Raw genomic sequence first — 16453 nt, 5'->3', positions numbered from 1 at the left:
CTTGCCGGCATTCGTCGTCAAACCAGGGGTTTTGCTGTTGTGGCCGTGTGAAACCTTGCACTTCAGAAGCGGAATCCCTGATGGCTGCAATGCAATGTTGCCACTGGTTTTCAATGCTTTAAGCGGGCAGGTTACTAGAGACGCGATTGAAAAAGGACATGGCAATCTCTTGTGATTTTAGTCGTCTAACGTTGCATCTTCTTAAAGTATTTTCTTGTTTTGGCTTGGATCGGAAAATCCGTAGACGTACCTTGGCTATTGAAAGTTTGGATATCCTGTATACTGGAGAAGTGTCGTGCGTGCTTGGGATTAAAATCTCCTAAGACAATTTTGATGTCATAGCCAGGGCACTGCTCATATGTCTTGTCCAATAGCTCGTAGAATATGTCTTTGGTGCCGTCATATTTCTCCTCTGTTTTGGCATGCGCGCATATAAGGCTTATGTTGGCGAATTTAGCTCACAATGTTGAAACTCAAGACCTTTTGCCTGAGTCTAGTTCCAACAACAAATCCACACCCAAATAGACGCTGTCTGTGTTATCGATAGCAGTCGCCGTAGTATATATCGCAGTCTTTTAGTTTGCATTTGGCCGGTCCATCCCATCGCACTTCTAGGATGGCGGTAATATCTGCCTTGCAGCAGTTTAGAGCTTCCGCTAATTGTTCGGCTGCACATGGTCTGTTAAGGGACCTTACATTCCACGTACAGATCCGAAGTTCGTTGTCCTTATTTAGTTTGCGTGGGTTGTCAACAGTGAATCCGTCCGTATCCGAGGGTTGTTGGTGCTTCGCAACTAAAGGTATCTTTTACGTGGCCAGGAAGTCACCCCGACAGAACAACCCCCAACCTGGAGGGACAGATCCAGATATTATAACTCCAAGGAAGGGGAGCCGGATAAACCGCTCCTTACAGGCCTGGGCTCCGAATATGTCGAAGAAGCTCTATAAGGTGTTCACTAAGTAGTTCAACCTTACTGGAACTGTAGACGCCACCGTTGATTCCATCTCGAGGATTCGTCCGCTGCCGCCTGGATAAGGAGAGGTGCCTTAGCGGAAACACCTCTCCCCCTCTCTCTCGTTTGCTGCCCCCAACAACTTTCCACTGGGGTTGGAACCCAATCTCCAGTTGAGGTGCTAGGCACCCGATGTTCACCGCGAGGAGGTGAGAGTAGGAGTTGATAGACAGAGGTGGGTTTTGAGAAAAACCTGTGGACGCTTGTGTTCGCTTGAATGCACATGTCTACCATTTGTGTGGTTGTTACGACACAGAAAAAGCCGGTACCGAAACTTTTATCATGTAAATTTGTGTGTAATGTAAAAAAAGGACATTTCATGAAATTCCCTGTGACGTAAGCAAATAATTTAAAAATAAAATAAATGTGTATGCACTTTTTCAATTTCATTTTTAAACAATTCCTCTCTCTGAGCAACTGTTACTTTATAGCTGTCATCTTTTGACGTAAAGACAAATAAGGCTATAACAATTGGCCACCGAGATCTAGTGATTTAACACTTATAGACTTTGACGTTAAAGAAATTATGCACAATTGATTTAACACCTGAAAAATAGAATTTATCGAGGGAATTTATACGGACTTACAAAACGGCGAAAATATCAAAATTAATATGGACTCCTACTCGATGCTCATTCTCGTACAAAAGCCTCCTGAAAAGTAGTTCGCTATCCTTGCCCTCTTGCAAGTTAAGTATGAAAATAATATTTTATTTATGGTTTCTACTCTTAATAATCTTTCAATTTTTGGACTAAAACTAAAGACATCTATTATTAAAAAGTTTTGACAAAAAACAAGTTCAAAAATTTTTTCAGCATATTTTTACTCAGTCTACAAAAGAACAAGAAGCTTTGAGTTTATATAGTTATATGAAAATTATAATAATAATTTCATATATAAAGGACAGATTTCAATTAATATTTCCCATTCCATTTAACCCCAGAATGAAAAATCAAACTTAATGAATTTTAATTCAATTTACGTTATTCACCTCTCAATTATATTATTCACCTTTTTATGGTAAAATAAAAAAAGCAGACTGGCACCACTGAAACTGAGAAACGTCATAAAACCACACGACGCAAACGTCAAAAAATCCACCTGATTAATTTTGTGTTGTGTTTATGTTGACATAACATCGTACGTACAATGAATAACCAACAAAAGCGGAACTGCAAATTCTTGATGAAATTCTGTAAAATCCTTTCCTTAAACAAACAGTTTGTGTTGTGTCCACAAAGGTGACGGTTCCATTTAACTCCTGCAACTAAGTGAAATGTTAACACTGAACTTTTAAATAACTTCTCAACGTTCAACATTCAACTAGTGGTTGATTCTTCGTCCACATGACTGCTTATTCTTGGGTGAGTTCTCTGGTCTATGGTCGCGTCGCGTTGGTCGGCACGACACTGTTCGGTTCTAATGCGCGTGTATTTCTTTGCATTCTTAGGGAGCCAATTCCCACGGACAACTTGGCCTTGGCATTGAAAGCGAATTATGCAGCACACCACAACCATTGTCAAGGTTGTCGTTCAATATCAATGCCGTACGGGCTATTCGAGGGGGCGGTGGACATGTCCTTGTCCTAGATCAATATGGTCGACTACACGCTTGCGGATGGAATAATCGTGGCCAACTGGGCATCGACCTCTCTGACGACAACCAAAGCCATTTCACTGCAATACCGAGTCAGTTCTTCAAGGATTGCACAATTGAGTCTTTCGCCTGTGGTTGGGATCTATCTGGGGCAATAACTTCCGATGGGTGTTTGTATGTTTGGGGTTCTAATGCCTTCCAACAGTTGGGTGTATGCCAACGTGGATTCAATGCCGTTCGTCGGCCATTGGCGCTGCAATTGCCTCGAAATGAGGTGCCTCGCCAGGTGACGTTCGGTCTGAGGCACTGTAGTGTCCTCACCCAGGACAATCACATCTACGTGCTCGGTCGTTTGCGTGCAAACGACATCCATCCGGCATTGAAAATGACCCAAGTGGCGTTCAATAAAATGGAGGACATTCTCCGGTTTCAGTGTGACTATAAAATCGACGCTATCGCTGGTGGCCAGAACCATTTGTTAATCCTCGCCGAGAACCGGAGACGTGTACTGGCATTGGGAGACAATAAATTCGGTCAAGCTAATTGCTTTGAGTTCGAGGAGGATGTCAAACAATTGGTTGCCGGATGGACACATAACGGAGTGTTGACGAAGAGCAATAAAATATTCCTCTGGGGAAGGAATTGCTATGGGCAACTGGGGAAAGCAGCGTGTGATACTATCCGCACGCCCGTGGAGCTAAACCTCCCCGACGGAGTTGTTCCGAAGAAGTTGCATTTAGGATCCGAGCATGGTTTGGTGTGTTCCACCGATGGAAAGGTATACACCTGGGGCTGGAATGAACATGGCAATTGTGGAAATGGTTCCTCAGACAATTTGTGAGTTTTGATTCGGATTTGGGGACTTTTGGACTTGTAATATAATTTGTGTGTCACTTTTTCGCAGGTTCACTCCAACTCTTGTGCCTCTGAAGTCTGCATGCAAGGTGGCAGGAACTGGAGCTGGATTTTGCTATGCTCTTTGTGAAGAATGAATAAGAAAATTAATTAAGAAGAAAAGTTTGCCATTTGTTTTTTATTTTTGGGACCAAGTTTGTTCCTTTTTGGACTGCACAAGGTGCATGTCCCAGTGCTTTATATATTGTGTAACACTTTAACCCTTAAATAAATGTATTTTTTGAAACTCGGTATTTTATTGACGCTCCCGATGCACAATCTCTTGCAGAACCTCCACGAAAATTGAAAAAGTGCATAAAGTAGCTGATGGTTGTTCAAAATTACTTCCTTCTGACTCTCGAGACAAAGGAAACCAAAATAACAATCAGAATCTACCCAAACTCATCAAGTTAAATATCTGTCATAATAACTTTTCCAAACTAAATTTGGGGTAGGCCAGTTTCGAAAAGTTTTCAAAATTCAAAAAATAAAAATAAAAACAAAGAGAATCGATCTTTTGTCAAGCATGGAATTAGATGAATCCAATTTGCATAACAAGAACACCGAACAACTTGTTGACCGTATGATGTCATTTCTTGAAGGTATGTCCAATTTTCTCAAACATTTATAAAGCCCCTTCTCAAATGTACGATTTTCTGTTAAGAACCAATTGAAATATTCAAACATGAAGATATCGGTGAGTCAAAGAATCCGCTCTGTACGGGAATTAAAACCATTGTTGGGATGTTCCCAGCGCCTGCTGTCCCTCCGCAGCCATTGACTAACTTCAATTCAAGTTTTCCGAACCAACGAGAAGATCAGAATCCATTTCCGAGAAATTCGAGCATGAAAGAGAATAATAAGTATGAAAAAGCTTGTCGCCACAAGGATCCGTATATGCATGAGGTAAATAGATTGATGTTCTGTTCGACTATGGGCCATCCACCGCATGGTTCGCCGGAGTATTTTGAAGCTGCAGAAAACTACGCCCTATATGGGAAGGAGTTTTTGGACTTTCCCATTGATATAAAATTCCCAAGACCAATGGAAATGATTAGCTGCTTAGATGGCGATAATTCAACGCAACTTCAGAGCGGATTTGCAAAATCCTATCAAAATCAAGGATTTGGACAACAACCAAATAATAAGTATCCAAATTTGGGAACTCCTAGTGCCCCAGCTCAGCTACCTGTGATGTTAAATCCTGCAAACTATTGGGCGAGTTATCCATTCTATCAAACACCAAATATGATGCAACCACTGATGTATACAAATCCCTTCCTGATGACACAATATTTGAATATGTTTGTGAGGGAAACGCAAATTAATACGTCCATAGTTCAACAGCATCAATTTTTGTCTGGAGTTGCAGGAGGAGGAGCAGGCATTCAAGAACGACTTGTTTATGCTCAAATGCTGCAGCAACAGATTCAAACAAATCAAGCTCCTCCTCAAACTCAAGCAAGTTTTTCCAGCTTTTCTGGATATGTGGGCAAACAAAACTTAAAATTGCAAGACATCAAGACCACTGAACTTAATCAAAGTTGCGATTTTATGAAAAATAACTTAAATGGGGCCAATTTGTATGAGAAACATTTAGAATTGGAAGAATGATTTGTTGATTTGATTTATTTAGAACATTTGTATGCATAATTTGAATTTCATATTTAAATATTTAATTAGCCGTTAGAAATGTGTTCTTTTTTAAATTTTGAATTTGAATGATTGAAAAAAGGAAACGGATGTGAGGAGTGGTTGTCAAACCAAGTTTAGGTAGAGCCACATATTTAAGTATAGATGGCGATGTGTGTCTATTATAAAAGCACTGCCAGCTTCGTATTTTGTTGGATTTCAAATGCAAATTAAAAAAAAAAAGTTAAAGCCCTTAATCGACTCGTGTACATGTGACAATGTATGAAATTGTCACGATGTGAAAAAGGTATTAGGATGCCATAAGTTTAAGTGTTAGCAAAATAACAAAGAGTTTTTCCGTAAAAGGTATCATTTCGAATACTGTACTATTTTGGCAGCTGTCAGTTTTGCTGCTGTCATCTTTTTACATTTGATAAGTAAAATCTACGCTTTTACAACGCATTCGTGAACAACTCATTAAATTTTGAAACTCACTACTATTGGTATTGGTTTTTGGCTTAGCTGCTGTTACGGTGAAAGTATTTTGTACGGCTGACATTTTATGATATTGATCTTTTTTCAACAAGATGGCGCTAAATGTCAAAAAAAAGTTTCATTTTCTTGAATATTTCTCAAAGAAGCAATCAAAATTGGGTACCCATAACTTGAGATTTGAAATCTTCAGACTTTTTTCTTTTTTACCACATGGAAGATAAGGTACATGCCAATTCTTCACAATCGATTTCAAGTTCTTAAAGAAAGGGTTATCAATTTTGCGGTTTTAAAAGTATACTGCTGTTAAACCGATTTTTTTGTTTCAGTTGATAGTCTGACATTCGCGAAAATGGATTGCTTTACTATCGTATAACTCATACAAATTGTTAAAACCTAATACAAAAATGGTGATTCTTCTACAGTCACATATCGTGCTTTAGGAGGAGATTATAGTTTACATAATCGTTCAACTACGCAAGAATTTGACAAAATTGTTAAGAAATTTGAAGAGACTGAATTAGTTACAGATATTGTAATGTCTGTCCATCATCCATCCAAGTGGAAGTGTTGCCGAAAACCAGACTGTCGATTCCTTGTCGTACTCAGGAATTAGGACTGTCTTGCTTTTGGATCTACACCTGCATTCATATAAAGTCTAGCTCATACAAAAAATGAAGCCAGCTGAGCATTCACAACGTCGTAGATAAGTCGAATGGGTGCTTGAACAACATGTGGTTGACAGCGATTTTCGAACAAAATGTTCTTTAAAGAAGAGGCACGTTTTTCACTCGGTAGGTATTGTTAAATTCGAAACTGTCGTTTCGTTAAGATTCTAACAATCCTCAAGTAATTGAACAGAGGTCATTACATCCAAAAAAAAATTCACTGTATTGTCTTCAGGTGTGAATTGGACCTTACTGCCTCGAAAACGACGATGAAACGATTGACAACTTTTTTTTAGCCAATTATATTGCTCGCAAGTCAATCCTAAAGATCTACGACCTATAAGTCTATCATCATTTCTTCTTAAGACCTTGGAAAGATTGATTGTTTTCCATTAATGGACAAGTATTGATACAATAGTTCTGTCTTCGTCTCAACATGCCTACTGTAAAGGTAAATCAGTGGAAACAGCGTTACACACCTTAGTACGCGCCGTCGAATATTTCCTCCATCATAAAGAGTTCACTATGGTTGTTTTCCTTGACATCGAAGGTGCCTTTAACAACGTGGACACATCTGCAATCACATCTGCACTAATATCTCTAAATGTAGAGAGTTCGCTTCAAGAGTTGATCCATTTTATGCTGACTAGCAGAATAATTAACTCAAAACTGGGCAACTTCTCTGGCAGACGATTCGTTAGTAGAAGGACACCGCAAGGTGGTATTCTATCCCCTCTCCTATGGAACCTAGTGGTGAATGAAATCCTAACTGGTCTGGAGGCGGAGGGCTTCAGAGTGATAGCCTATGCGGATGACGTTGCTATACAGCAGTGTCAGGAAAGTATCTTAACACCTTAAAAGAACTCTTACAAAATGCCGACTAATACTTTGGGCTGATCGGTGTGGACTGGGTGTTTACCCACACAAAACCGTTTTAGTCTTATTTTCGAGGAGATACAAAATTCTATTTATCAACCCTCCCTATATTAAAGGAATACAATTAAAATTCTCAGATGAGTTTTTTATCTTAGATAAAAAACTAACCGTAGCTTTCTTTTCTTGCAAAAAAGCTATTGGTAATAAATGGGGCTTACATCCCAGAATAACGCATTGGCTATACACATCGGTAATCAGACCGATTTTAATGTAAGGTGTGGTAGTATGGTGGACTGCTTCAGTGAAAGGAATAAACCGGGATAAATTAAGTTAAGTCCAACGTTCAGCTAGCCTGATCGCTTCGCACGACCCCATCTGTGGCACTGGACACTTTACTATAGCAAACAAATAGCTGCAAGCTCTGCTATTCGCCTCAAAGCTTCGTCGCAGTGGACTAACAACAACATTGTGCAATGATTTATAATTTTGACCAAGTTGATGTTTATGTTTGATGACATTTAACAGTGACAAGTCTTCAAAGTCGGAAGCGGTTTAAATTTTATTTGTTTTAATTGTTTAAATTGTTTTTTGTTTTAATGTTTTTGTAATATTTAAATCAATACATCCCCTGAAGAAGACGGCAATCACCGTCGAAACGTTGGGAAAAATCAGATGAAAACTGTTTTCATTTAATCATCAAAAAGATCAACAAAGCCGATGAGAATCACCACTTTATTATTCTCAAATCAAACACAACAACATTGGCCACTCCGTAATTCTAAGGTACTTAGAATCAATTCCTAAGCGCACAGACTACACCATCCCTCAACTACAATTCGACAGGAATTTCCAGATTTCTATACCTACCAGATCTTTTTGGGAGGATAGGACATTCTTGGAGGATGAGTCAATCCACTTTTACACAGATGGCTAAAAAACCGAAGAAGGGGTTGGTGGTGGTGTGTACTCTGAACGACTGAAATTAAGTCTCTCATTCCGCTTTCCCAATCATTGTAGCGTGTTCCAGGCGGAACTTTTGGCGATAAAAGAAGTCTTGTCTTGGCTCAAAGAAAACGTGATATCAACATCTGATGTCCGTATTTTCTTTGATAGCCAGGCCGCTATCAAATGTCTGGACTTTGTCTCTAAAAACAGTCCATAACTGTCGATCATCTCTAATGGAGATGGCGCAACAGTTTAATATTCACCTTTGCTGGGTGCCGGGCCATAGAGACATTTGAGGTAACTGTAAGGCATGCTGAACTAGCCAGGCAGACCATCCTACCACGTTTGGCAAGTACTGGCATACCAACCGCTACTTGTAAACTGTTGCTAATGCAAGACGCTGTGAAGAGGGCAGGCACCAAGTGGAACAACATCACCACGTGTCAGGTCACAAAAACCATCTGGCCAACACTGCATGTGTCACAACCGCAGACTGTCTAATAGAAAAGCACGCCATGCGACTAGGCGTATTCTTAAATGACTTTTGCAAAAGCTGTATTAACGAGGAAAAATAGAAACAGTTCTTCATCTTCTATGTACATGCTCTGGCTCGAAAACGCAAGAATTACCTAGGAGAATTCTTCTTTAACGATCTAAATCATATCGGTACAATCAGCCTCTCACGTTTCGTAAGGGACTCATGCTGGTTCCATTGAGCTTAGGAGAAAGCCTCAAGATTCATGTGGTATCACAATGGGCCATCAAACTGGCCTTACAACATGACGGTGCCACATGCCACACAACTCGAGCGAATATGGCTTTATTGCAAGAAACATTTCCTGACCACGTTTTTGCCGATAAACCTTTAACTCTTAAGCACTTAAAAATCAACATTCGTCAAGTTATGGCTGAGATACTATCCAAAATGTGTCAAAAACTGGTTGAAAATTACCTCAAAAGTATCGATGCTTGCAACAATTCGCGTGGTGGTCTTTTAAATAGGGTTTTGCACACTAATTTCAACGTTCAAATTAAATAATACCAGAGAAATATCATGAAAACAAATATTTTATACGTGTTTTATTTACGTTTTGGTACCCGTGGTATGATGGTTAGTGCGTTAGACTGTCATGCCAGATTTCTTGGGTTCGATCCCTATGCCACCTAAAGTTTTGTTTTTCACGGGTAATGCCTCTTGCGAAGAATTTACAAAATTTCCAAGAGTAATTCTTGTCATGAAAAGTGCTTTCTCCAATTAGCAGTTCGGATTCGGCTTAAAAACAGTAGGTCTCCTTCATTGACAACTTTATTCGCATGCAGAATTAGTTGAGAGTCGGAAGTCACTAGGCCCTGGTTCTTTACGGACTGTGGCGCCACTTAATTAATTTATTAATTTTTTAAAAAATGTATTACTAACGTTTACTTTTGAAGCCGCAATATGGATACCTAGCCCTGTTTTTCCGCATTTCCATTGGATAAAATAAACCTCCAGCGAAAATGCGTGCTGCGGTAAGGGAAAACAGTGTCCGCAACTACCATAAAGATTTATAAAATGTTCTCCTGATTATCTGTAAGGCTGAAAGTTCCCTTTGCAATATTTTATTCCCAACTTTAAATAATTTCACCATAGCAACTGACCTAAATTATTTTAAATTTGCATACAAGAGTTTATTACACTCTCTTTCTGTTACTTATTCACCCTGCACTTTGTTTATATTTACCAAACAAAACAACTCTCCCTGGCAACGCCCTACATTGACACAACCCAACTACTGTCAAACTCAAAACTGAGAAAATTCAATCCAGCACTTCAGCAGCACTCTTGCTTGCTGTCAATCAAAAACAAAAAATAAAAACTTTGCTCACTTCTTTTTGTTGTCTTCTTGCAAAATTATTGCAAATAAATACTGAATTTTTGCTCATAACTTTTTAACAAAATTTACATAAATCCCCAAACAACAAAATGACTGATCTTAAAGCATCCGAAATGGACAGTGATTTGGAGCAAAACTACTCCCTAAATAGCAATGCAGACCCAAAGAATATGCAAGAACTAACCATCTATGTAAGTATCTACAAAAGTTTGGATGAAAAGACGCAAAAGCATGAAGAAAAATAAATTAATGGGCTGGGAACAACGAACTACCCACTTTTTGTTATTTACAATTAACAATAAATTGCAAACATTTTGCAGGTGCAAAATCTTTTACAAAACGTTCAAGATAAGTTCCAAACGATGTCCGATCAAATAATCACACGAATCGATGACATGGGCAATCGGATAGATGACTTGGAGAAGAGCATTGCCGACTTGATGAATCAGGCCGGAGTCGAGGGACCAGAGAAGTAATTTTCCCATCAGAAAAATTTGTTTTTTTTTAAGAAAAGAAAATACCATTTTCTTTTATTATATTCATTTAGTTTGTAAAGCAAAACAAAAAGCTAAGTAATTTTATACAAAAACAAAGCAAAATAACGAAACAAAAAGAATGAAAATGTATCATGTTTAAACTAACCCACAACATAAAAACCTAAAACCAAAACCCAAGGAGGGAGGGATTGAATTCAGAAGTTCCCTTGATTTATATTAAGAACTAGAGTGGCGTGGAGCGGTGTGCCGTGCATTGTTACGAGACACGTCGAGGAGGGAGCCACCGCGAACCAACAAGAACAACAACACCACCACCACCCACATTAAAATTAGTAACCGTTTTCGTTTGTGTTATCAGCAGCGACAAGGAAAACAAGAATGAAATAAAAATAAAATATTAGTTTATAGAAGTTTATTTATTTTATTTATTCGTTTTGGTTCGATTTCTTTCTTCCGGTGCAATCGATTGTCTGTCGGTTTGCTGCAGTTGGTGGGTCGCCTTTTGACTCACTGACGGTAGTAACCATGCGACCAGAGAAAACCTTCGATGTTGATGGGGGGGATTGTTTAGGTATTCCAATTGATGTTTTTGCTCTTGGTTTTGCAATCTAGAATTAGTTGAGAACTTGATTGAAGGAGGAAGATCATTATTAGGGTTTAATTTTAATCTTACCCTGAAGTTGAGTTTCTTGGGTTTTTCAGGAATATCAGATTCAGATTCTTCGGATTGATCTTGGGAGACAGATTGACCACTTTCGCTGTGGGATTCTTCTTCCTCCTCGACTGAATCGACATCAGAATCCTGAAATAGTTGCAAATACATTATTTATAAACATTTTTCGTTTTAATTTGAAATGGCTACCCCTTAAAGATTTTAAACTCTAAAAGTTTTCATATATGTTTTTAAAGAATAACCAAGGGAAAAAAGGTTATAGTGCCATTCGTGGAGTTGTGTAAGAAAAGGTGTTATTTGTAGAGTTGTGTACCCAAATAAGAATACCAACCTGATAAGAAACAATTTAAAGGTTATCACAATTCGTAGGACTTTGGACTCCTTTTTTGTGTGCGGTTTTCTGTGATATGTTAGGTTATTTTCATACTGGAACTCTTCATAAAAGCTTTTGGATAAAAGGTGGTGTGGAACTCTATACTTCACAGTACGGCCAAAAGTGAGCTCAAGGGTAAACTGTTGGACGTTTCTGGAAGGGACGGAATGCAAATATCGATAAAACAACGAAAGGCATGAAATGAATCGTACTAGCGATTCAAATGTTTCGGATATAGTTCTATCGCCTATCATTTTCAAAGCCCTTTTTTAGATTATACCCAAGAGATTTAAACTTGTTTTTGAGGCACCAGCTATACATGCTAGTTATATTCAAGCTCGAAACGAATGAAGGTTTTGTAAATTAAATTTCTTGCCTCGTCGTGTTGGGAAAATCCTAAGGATCTTATATCATTTTTGAAAATGTAAAATATGTGATCATTTCATAAGATGTGATCTGTGAAACGCATACCGAGCACTGGGAGTTGATTAGTTTCCTGGATGCAAGTGCCACTCATGGATAGAAGCATAGAGAGCTGGGTTACGCTTTAATGACAGGAAACAGAATTGAGTTTTTAAAGCATTAAAATTTACACGGTTAATAATTCCCGATTGGACAATGCTTCCCAGTTTAGAATTTAAAGAGCTTAACATACGCTCCCGTTAAAGTTCTACATACAAAGAACAAGGATATAAATCTAGAAACGAATATGAAAAGCTGAGGATATTGTCGCCAGCGAAACACTTTAATTGATAAGAAGTGGCAGAGAAGAGATCTTAAATAAATATCAGGAAAATAGCCTGAAACAAAACTGAGCCCTGTGGAACACCGGCATTTATTTTGATGAATTTCAGACCATTCTATACAACTTGTTTTAAACACTTTGTAAGGTAGTTTTGCATTTTCTATAAGAGAGCTTGGTGCTAGACTCTATCAAATGCTTTTGGAACATCAAGGGCAATAATCTTAATTTCTCCAAAACGATGTTAAGAACCCTATCAAATCACCGATGGACCTATTGCTACGAAAGTCGTACTGCCGGTCTTAAGAAGCTTTCTGACATTGTAAAGAAGGGACGTGAGTGCTGGATAAATGTTGTTTTCCATCCGCTCGGATTCATTTCCCAAAGAATATATTTGTAAACATACTTGGGCCGGAAACCACGTCACTACCGGGGAATCATAGTGACCAATTAAAATTCCTGAAGAATTCGTTGAGACCGTCCGACAGTTGGCTTTCTCATATTGCCAAATCGGTTCTCATTGTTTTCTGTTTGACACGAGAAATTTGCAGTATGATACAATAGTCTGATGTGCTGAGGCAGTAATACGCTGATTGCGTATTAATTAGGATTAGAGTTGAGAAACAAGTCTAGGATGTTAGCGTACTGACCGGCGACGTCAGAAATTCGAGTTGGCTCGCCGACAAGCTGAGTTAGTTTGTTTAAATTAGCAAAGACTTCAACATACCTTCCTTCGGATGTTGTTTGGCCAGAAAAGCGAAGCCAAGAAGAATTGTGTACATTGAAATCGCCGCAATGACGATTTCAGTTAGAGGAAAATGGACAACAAAATTATTTGAATAGATACGAAAAGAGCATCAAATTCGTTAAATGTTGAATTTTTGTCCAGATTTGGACTTCGATAAATGAAACATGCGTGGATAATGTGCATATTTTATGCAAAGCTTGTGCAACGGAGTCCTTCAACAGTTCATTACATAATTTCACGATTTAAAAAGGAAAAATAGGATTCATATAAAGCAGAAAAGAATCTAGATTTGTACTGTGAGAAGATAGTTTTCTGGCTTATCAGTTAAGATCCCTTCTTATCTTCGGAATCATTGAAAGACGTTTTGAAAGAGACTACGATTTAAAAAGTCAGCAACGAAACTGTCGGCGAAATTTTCGTGCAGCAGTGTAAAAAGAGAAGTTATATATTAATGAAAAATAGATATGAAAGACTTAAATTTGCCAATGAACATGATACACAGGATACGTCTTCTTGGAATAAGGTGGAAATATATATGTTTGCACTGTTTATAGCTAAAATTTGGGGGTGCAGTGTTAATAATGAGCTCGGAACACAACACAATTTCATCTTCTGCCAGGACAACTACCCAAACCACAAATCTTGTAGAGCAAGGTGGTGGTTATAGTATAACTGCCTTAAGAGGCTTAAAAAACAGAAAAAATCCTGACCTAACTGGTACATTAAGTTGCTCGAAAGAACTTTAGACACAATGAGGTCTTGAAGACGGTCCCTCAAGAAGAATGGGAAAAAATAGTCTTGAATGCTAAAAACTTGTCTCTTCAAAACCTCGACGTCTTGAGGAAGCCATGAAATCGAAGGATACGCAACTAAGTACTAAACATATCAAGCGTTCTATTATGAGTGAAGTGTTAAATTAAAGAGTTGCTCTATGCACAATGACAAAAGCGGATGAAAGCAGCTTGAGAGAAAAGTTTTACGTGTGATCTACGGTTCCATATGCATAGTAGGGAAGAGGGGGAGAAGATAGAACGACGAGCTGTACAGCTTGGAAACCAAAGCTACGGCCCGGAAAGTCTTCGAATCCACACCCACAGGACAGCGCAGTAGAGGTAGACCGCGGATCAGGTGGCGCGCACGAGTGGAAAGTGACCTCACCCAACTTGGAGTGCGAAAATGGAGACATCTAGCTAGGGACCGATTTTCATAAATGGAAATTTTTGTTGGGTGAGGCCCTGGTTCATACAGGGAAAAAAATTTCTAGTATCTTATTTGGCAGCTGTCAAAAAATTGATTTCCAACAGCTTCTTGGAAAGTTGACTATAAAGAAAGTCAAGACAAATCTCCCTAATTATCAAGTCAAGTCTACTTATGTCGGTTTAGACGGCATAAGAGACCTGAATATAAGGCGAGGTTTCATTATCTGTTTGGACAGCACCTGCCAAAAAATCGCCTTCCAATTAAGGCATTGGAAAGTTAACTGGAATGTTAGACAAGAAAAATCTCCCTAACTATCAAGTTGATAGTGTTTTTTTCTTCAACTTCTGAAACTCACCTCATCATCTTCGTCGTCATCATCATTATCATCGTCAGTATGAGTTTCAGCTGATAGATTCTTAGTGCTACTCGATAATCTTTTCTTATTCTTAGCTGGACTCATAAGATCGTCTCTATCTAAATTATCCATCGATTGTGCAGCTCTAAGACCTTTAGATTTTAAAGATATTTTCTTACTATTACTACTCGCTGATGACGACTCTTGATCAATTTTCATAAGTTTTTGAAATTCTTTCAAATCATGTTTCTCATCAATATTCGAAATATCATAACAAGTTGCTGATAAAACTTCCAGAGCTTTTGTATGATGCTTCATTGATATAAGAACAAAATCATTTAGAATTTGTTTTAAATCGTTTAGTTTGCGTTTTTCAAAATTATTAATGATTTCATCGATTTCTTTGTTCGTTCGATTAACTTCGAGCTTGGCTTTGATGAGTTCAGAATCAGCAGCCGACTGAAATGGGAAATAATTGATTGAGTTTGATAGTTTTGAAATAAGACCATTTAGCTTTGTGAGAACTTTAAGGTATATAAAACGAATTTTTGAACTTACCGTGTTAGCAGAGAACTTGGACTTAATTTCCATCATTTGTTTTTGTCGAAGGACTTCCTTGTCTCGGGCTATGACTGCTATGCGTAGATTTTCCCGTGTTGCCTTGCAGATATTCTCAAATTGTGATAGTTCATTGACAATCTGTTGAAAGTTAAAAAAATAAACTTGACTTAATGATTTATTTATTTCAGAATTCTAAGGTTCGGCAGAAATATCAGCAATCTTAGGTAAGGTTCCATTTTTTTGATAGCAACATTTGGACACAAAGTTGAATTTCTTATTCGTTCAACTATTTTGTGGCGATAAAGATTAAATAAGATATAAAGTTTCTAATTGACTTCCTTGAAGTAATTTGAAGCTTGAACTACTCCATTTAAACCATTTACCTTTAACTCCATTCGATGCACCACAATATCGATATAATCAGCCATAATTGTTATTGAATTAGTAAAACTCTTAAGACCTTCACATAGACTCTCATTGACGTCTTCTTCCTCGGAAAATGATTTAAAACCTTTAGCAAGTTCATCGTAAGAATTTCGGCACCTTAAACATTAAAGAATTTCAGGGATTATTATTTTTATATTTGAGATATTAAGTCTCTCTTTTAATCATACTTAGCCAATTTTCTTGTGCAAGAAGCAAAATTCGTACAAAGTTCAATTAAATGTTTTTCGGTTAAATTGATTCGTTCATTTATAGCTTTAATTCTATCGTCTTTTGTTGATAAAAGTGATAGTTTACTAACTCTTCGAAACATTTTTAATTATTATTATTGTTTACTTTATTATTGCGAAGGAGAATTGAGAAAATAAAGAATTGTTTTGGGTTTCTATTCAAATTGGGACAAGAACAACTTTGTTTGTCCTAAAAACGGTTGCTATGGTTTCTCATTTTTCTTGTGACAAAACGTTATTTTAAAGTTGGGTTCTTGTCTATGGTAAGCTTCGTTTTTTCGTTAAGTTGTGTGGTTTTTGGATACGGTTTTGGGTTTTTGAAGCAGTTCCTTTAGAATTGATACATTTTGGTTGCCCTCAACGTGATAATAAATTAAATATTTAAATATGAAAATTTATTTAGGGAGTTCATTTCCTCCAATTCCTAAAAGTTTGAGCAAACTTTAGAGCGTATTTAGTGATTTTGAACGAGAACGAAAACGGTTTCAGTTTAGAAAAATAGCTTTTTTTTTAGTTTCTGTCAATTTTTACCGGCAACGATTTTTATTTGGAAACTGGGGTCCACATGTACGGTTAATTAGTTTATAAAAGAAAAAGGACTTGGACATGCATTATAACTAAAAATTCAGTACAGAATTCT

The 16453-nt window shown here is 37.7% G+C and overlaps 4 protein-coding genes across 6 annotated transcripts; 3 read left to right on the top strand and 1 right to left on the bottom strand.

Moving 5' to 3' along the window:
- Positions 1–2139: 2139 nt before the first annotated feature.
- Positions 2140–3750, top strand: LOC129949705 (secretion-regulating guanine nucleotide exchange factor). The gene is made up of 3 exons (XM_056061321.1): positions 2140–2377; positions 2464–3446; positions 3514–3750. Exons 1-3 carry the CDS (start codon positions 2360–2362, stop codon positions 3599–3601), a joined length of 1089 nt encoding a protein of 362 aa, XP_055917296.1. The 5' UTR covers positions 2140–2359; the 3' UTR covers positions 3602–3750.
- Positions 3751–3949: 199 nt separating this feature from the next.
- Positions 3950–5184, top strand: LOC129951922 (uncharacterized). Its single transcript, XM_056064286.1, has 2 exons — positions 3950–4105; positions 4168–5184. Exons 1-2 carry the CDS (start codon positions 4030–4032, stop codon positions 5115–5117), a joined length of 1026 nt encoding a protein of 341 aa, XP_055920261.1. The 5' UTR covers positions 3950–4029; the 3' UTR covers positions 5118–5184.
- Positions 5185–9905: 4721 nt separating this feature from the next.
- On the top strand, positions 9906–10897 carry LOC129952294 (heat shock factor-binding protein 1). Of its 3 annotated transcripts, XM_056064809.1 has the most exons (4): positions 9906–10181; positions 10311–10462; positions 10538–10585; positions 10634–10897. In XM_056064809.1, exons 1-3 carry the CDS (start codon positions 10080–10082, stop codon positions 10542–10544), a joined length of 261 nt encoding a protein of 86 aa, XP_055920784.1. In that variant the 5' UTR covers positions 9906–10079; the 3' UTR covers positions 10545–10585; positions 10634–10897. The 3 variants fall into 3 exon arrangements, with proteins under 3 accessions (XP_055920784.1, XP_055920786.1, XP_055920783.1); XM_056064808.1 differs by having other exon boundaries at positions 9907–10181; positions 10538–10897; XM_056064811.1 differs by lacking the exons at positions 10538–10585; positions 10634–10897 and having other exon boundaries at positions 10311–10466.
- On the bottom strand, positions 10885–15981 carry LOC129952293 (CBY1-interacting BAR domain-containing protein homolog). The gene is made up of 6 exons (XM_056064807.1): positions 15754–15981; positions 15523–15682; positions 15137–15277; positions 14579–15037; positions 11161–11289; positions 10885–11095 (listed from the first exon to the last, which is right to left on the bottom strand). Exons 1-6 carry the CDS (start codon positions 15894–15896, stop codon positions 10913–10915), a joined length of 1215 nt encoding a protein of 404 aa, XP_055920782.1. The 5' UTR covers positions 15897–15981; the 3' UTR covers positions 10885–10912.
- Between the last annotated feature and the right edge of the window lie 472 nt (positions 15982–16453).

Source organism: Eupeodes corollae, chromosome 3 (assembly GCF_945859685.1).
Source record: "Eupeodes corollae chromosome 3, idEupCoro1.1, whole genome shotgun sequence".
In the NCBI taxonomy this organism is placed as follows: Eukaryota; Metazoa; Arthropoda; class Insecta; order Diptera; family Syrphidae; genus Eupeodes; species Eupeodes corollae.
This window is presented reverse-complemented; position numbering and strand designations above follow the sequence as displayed.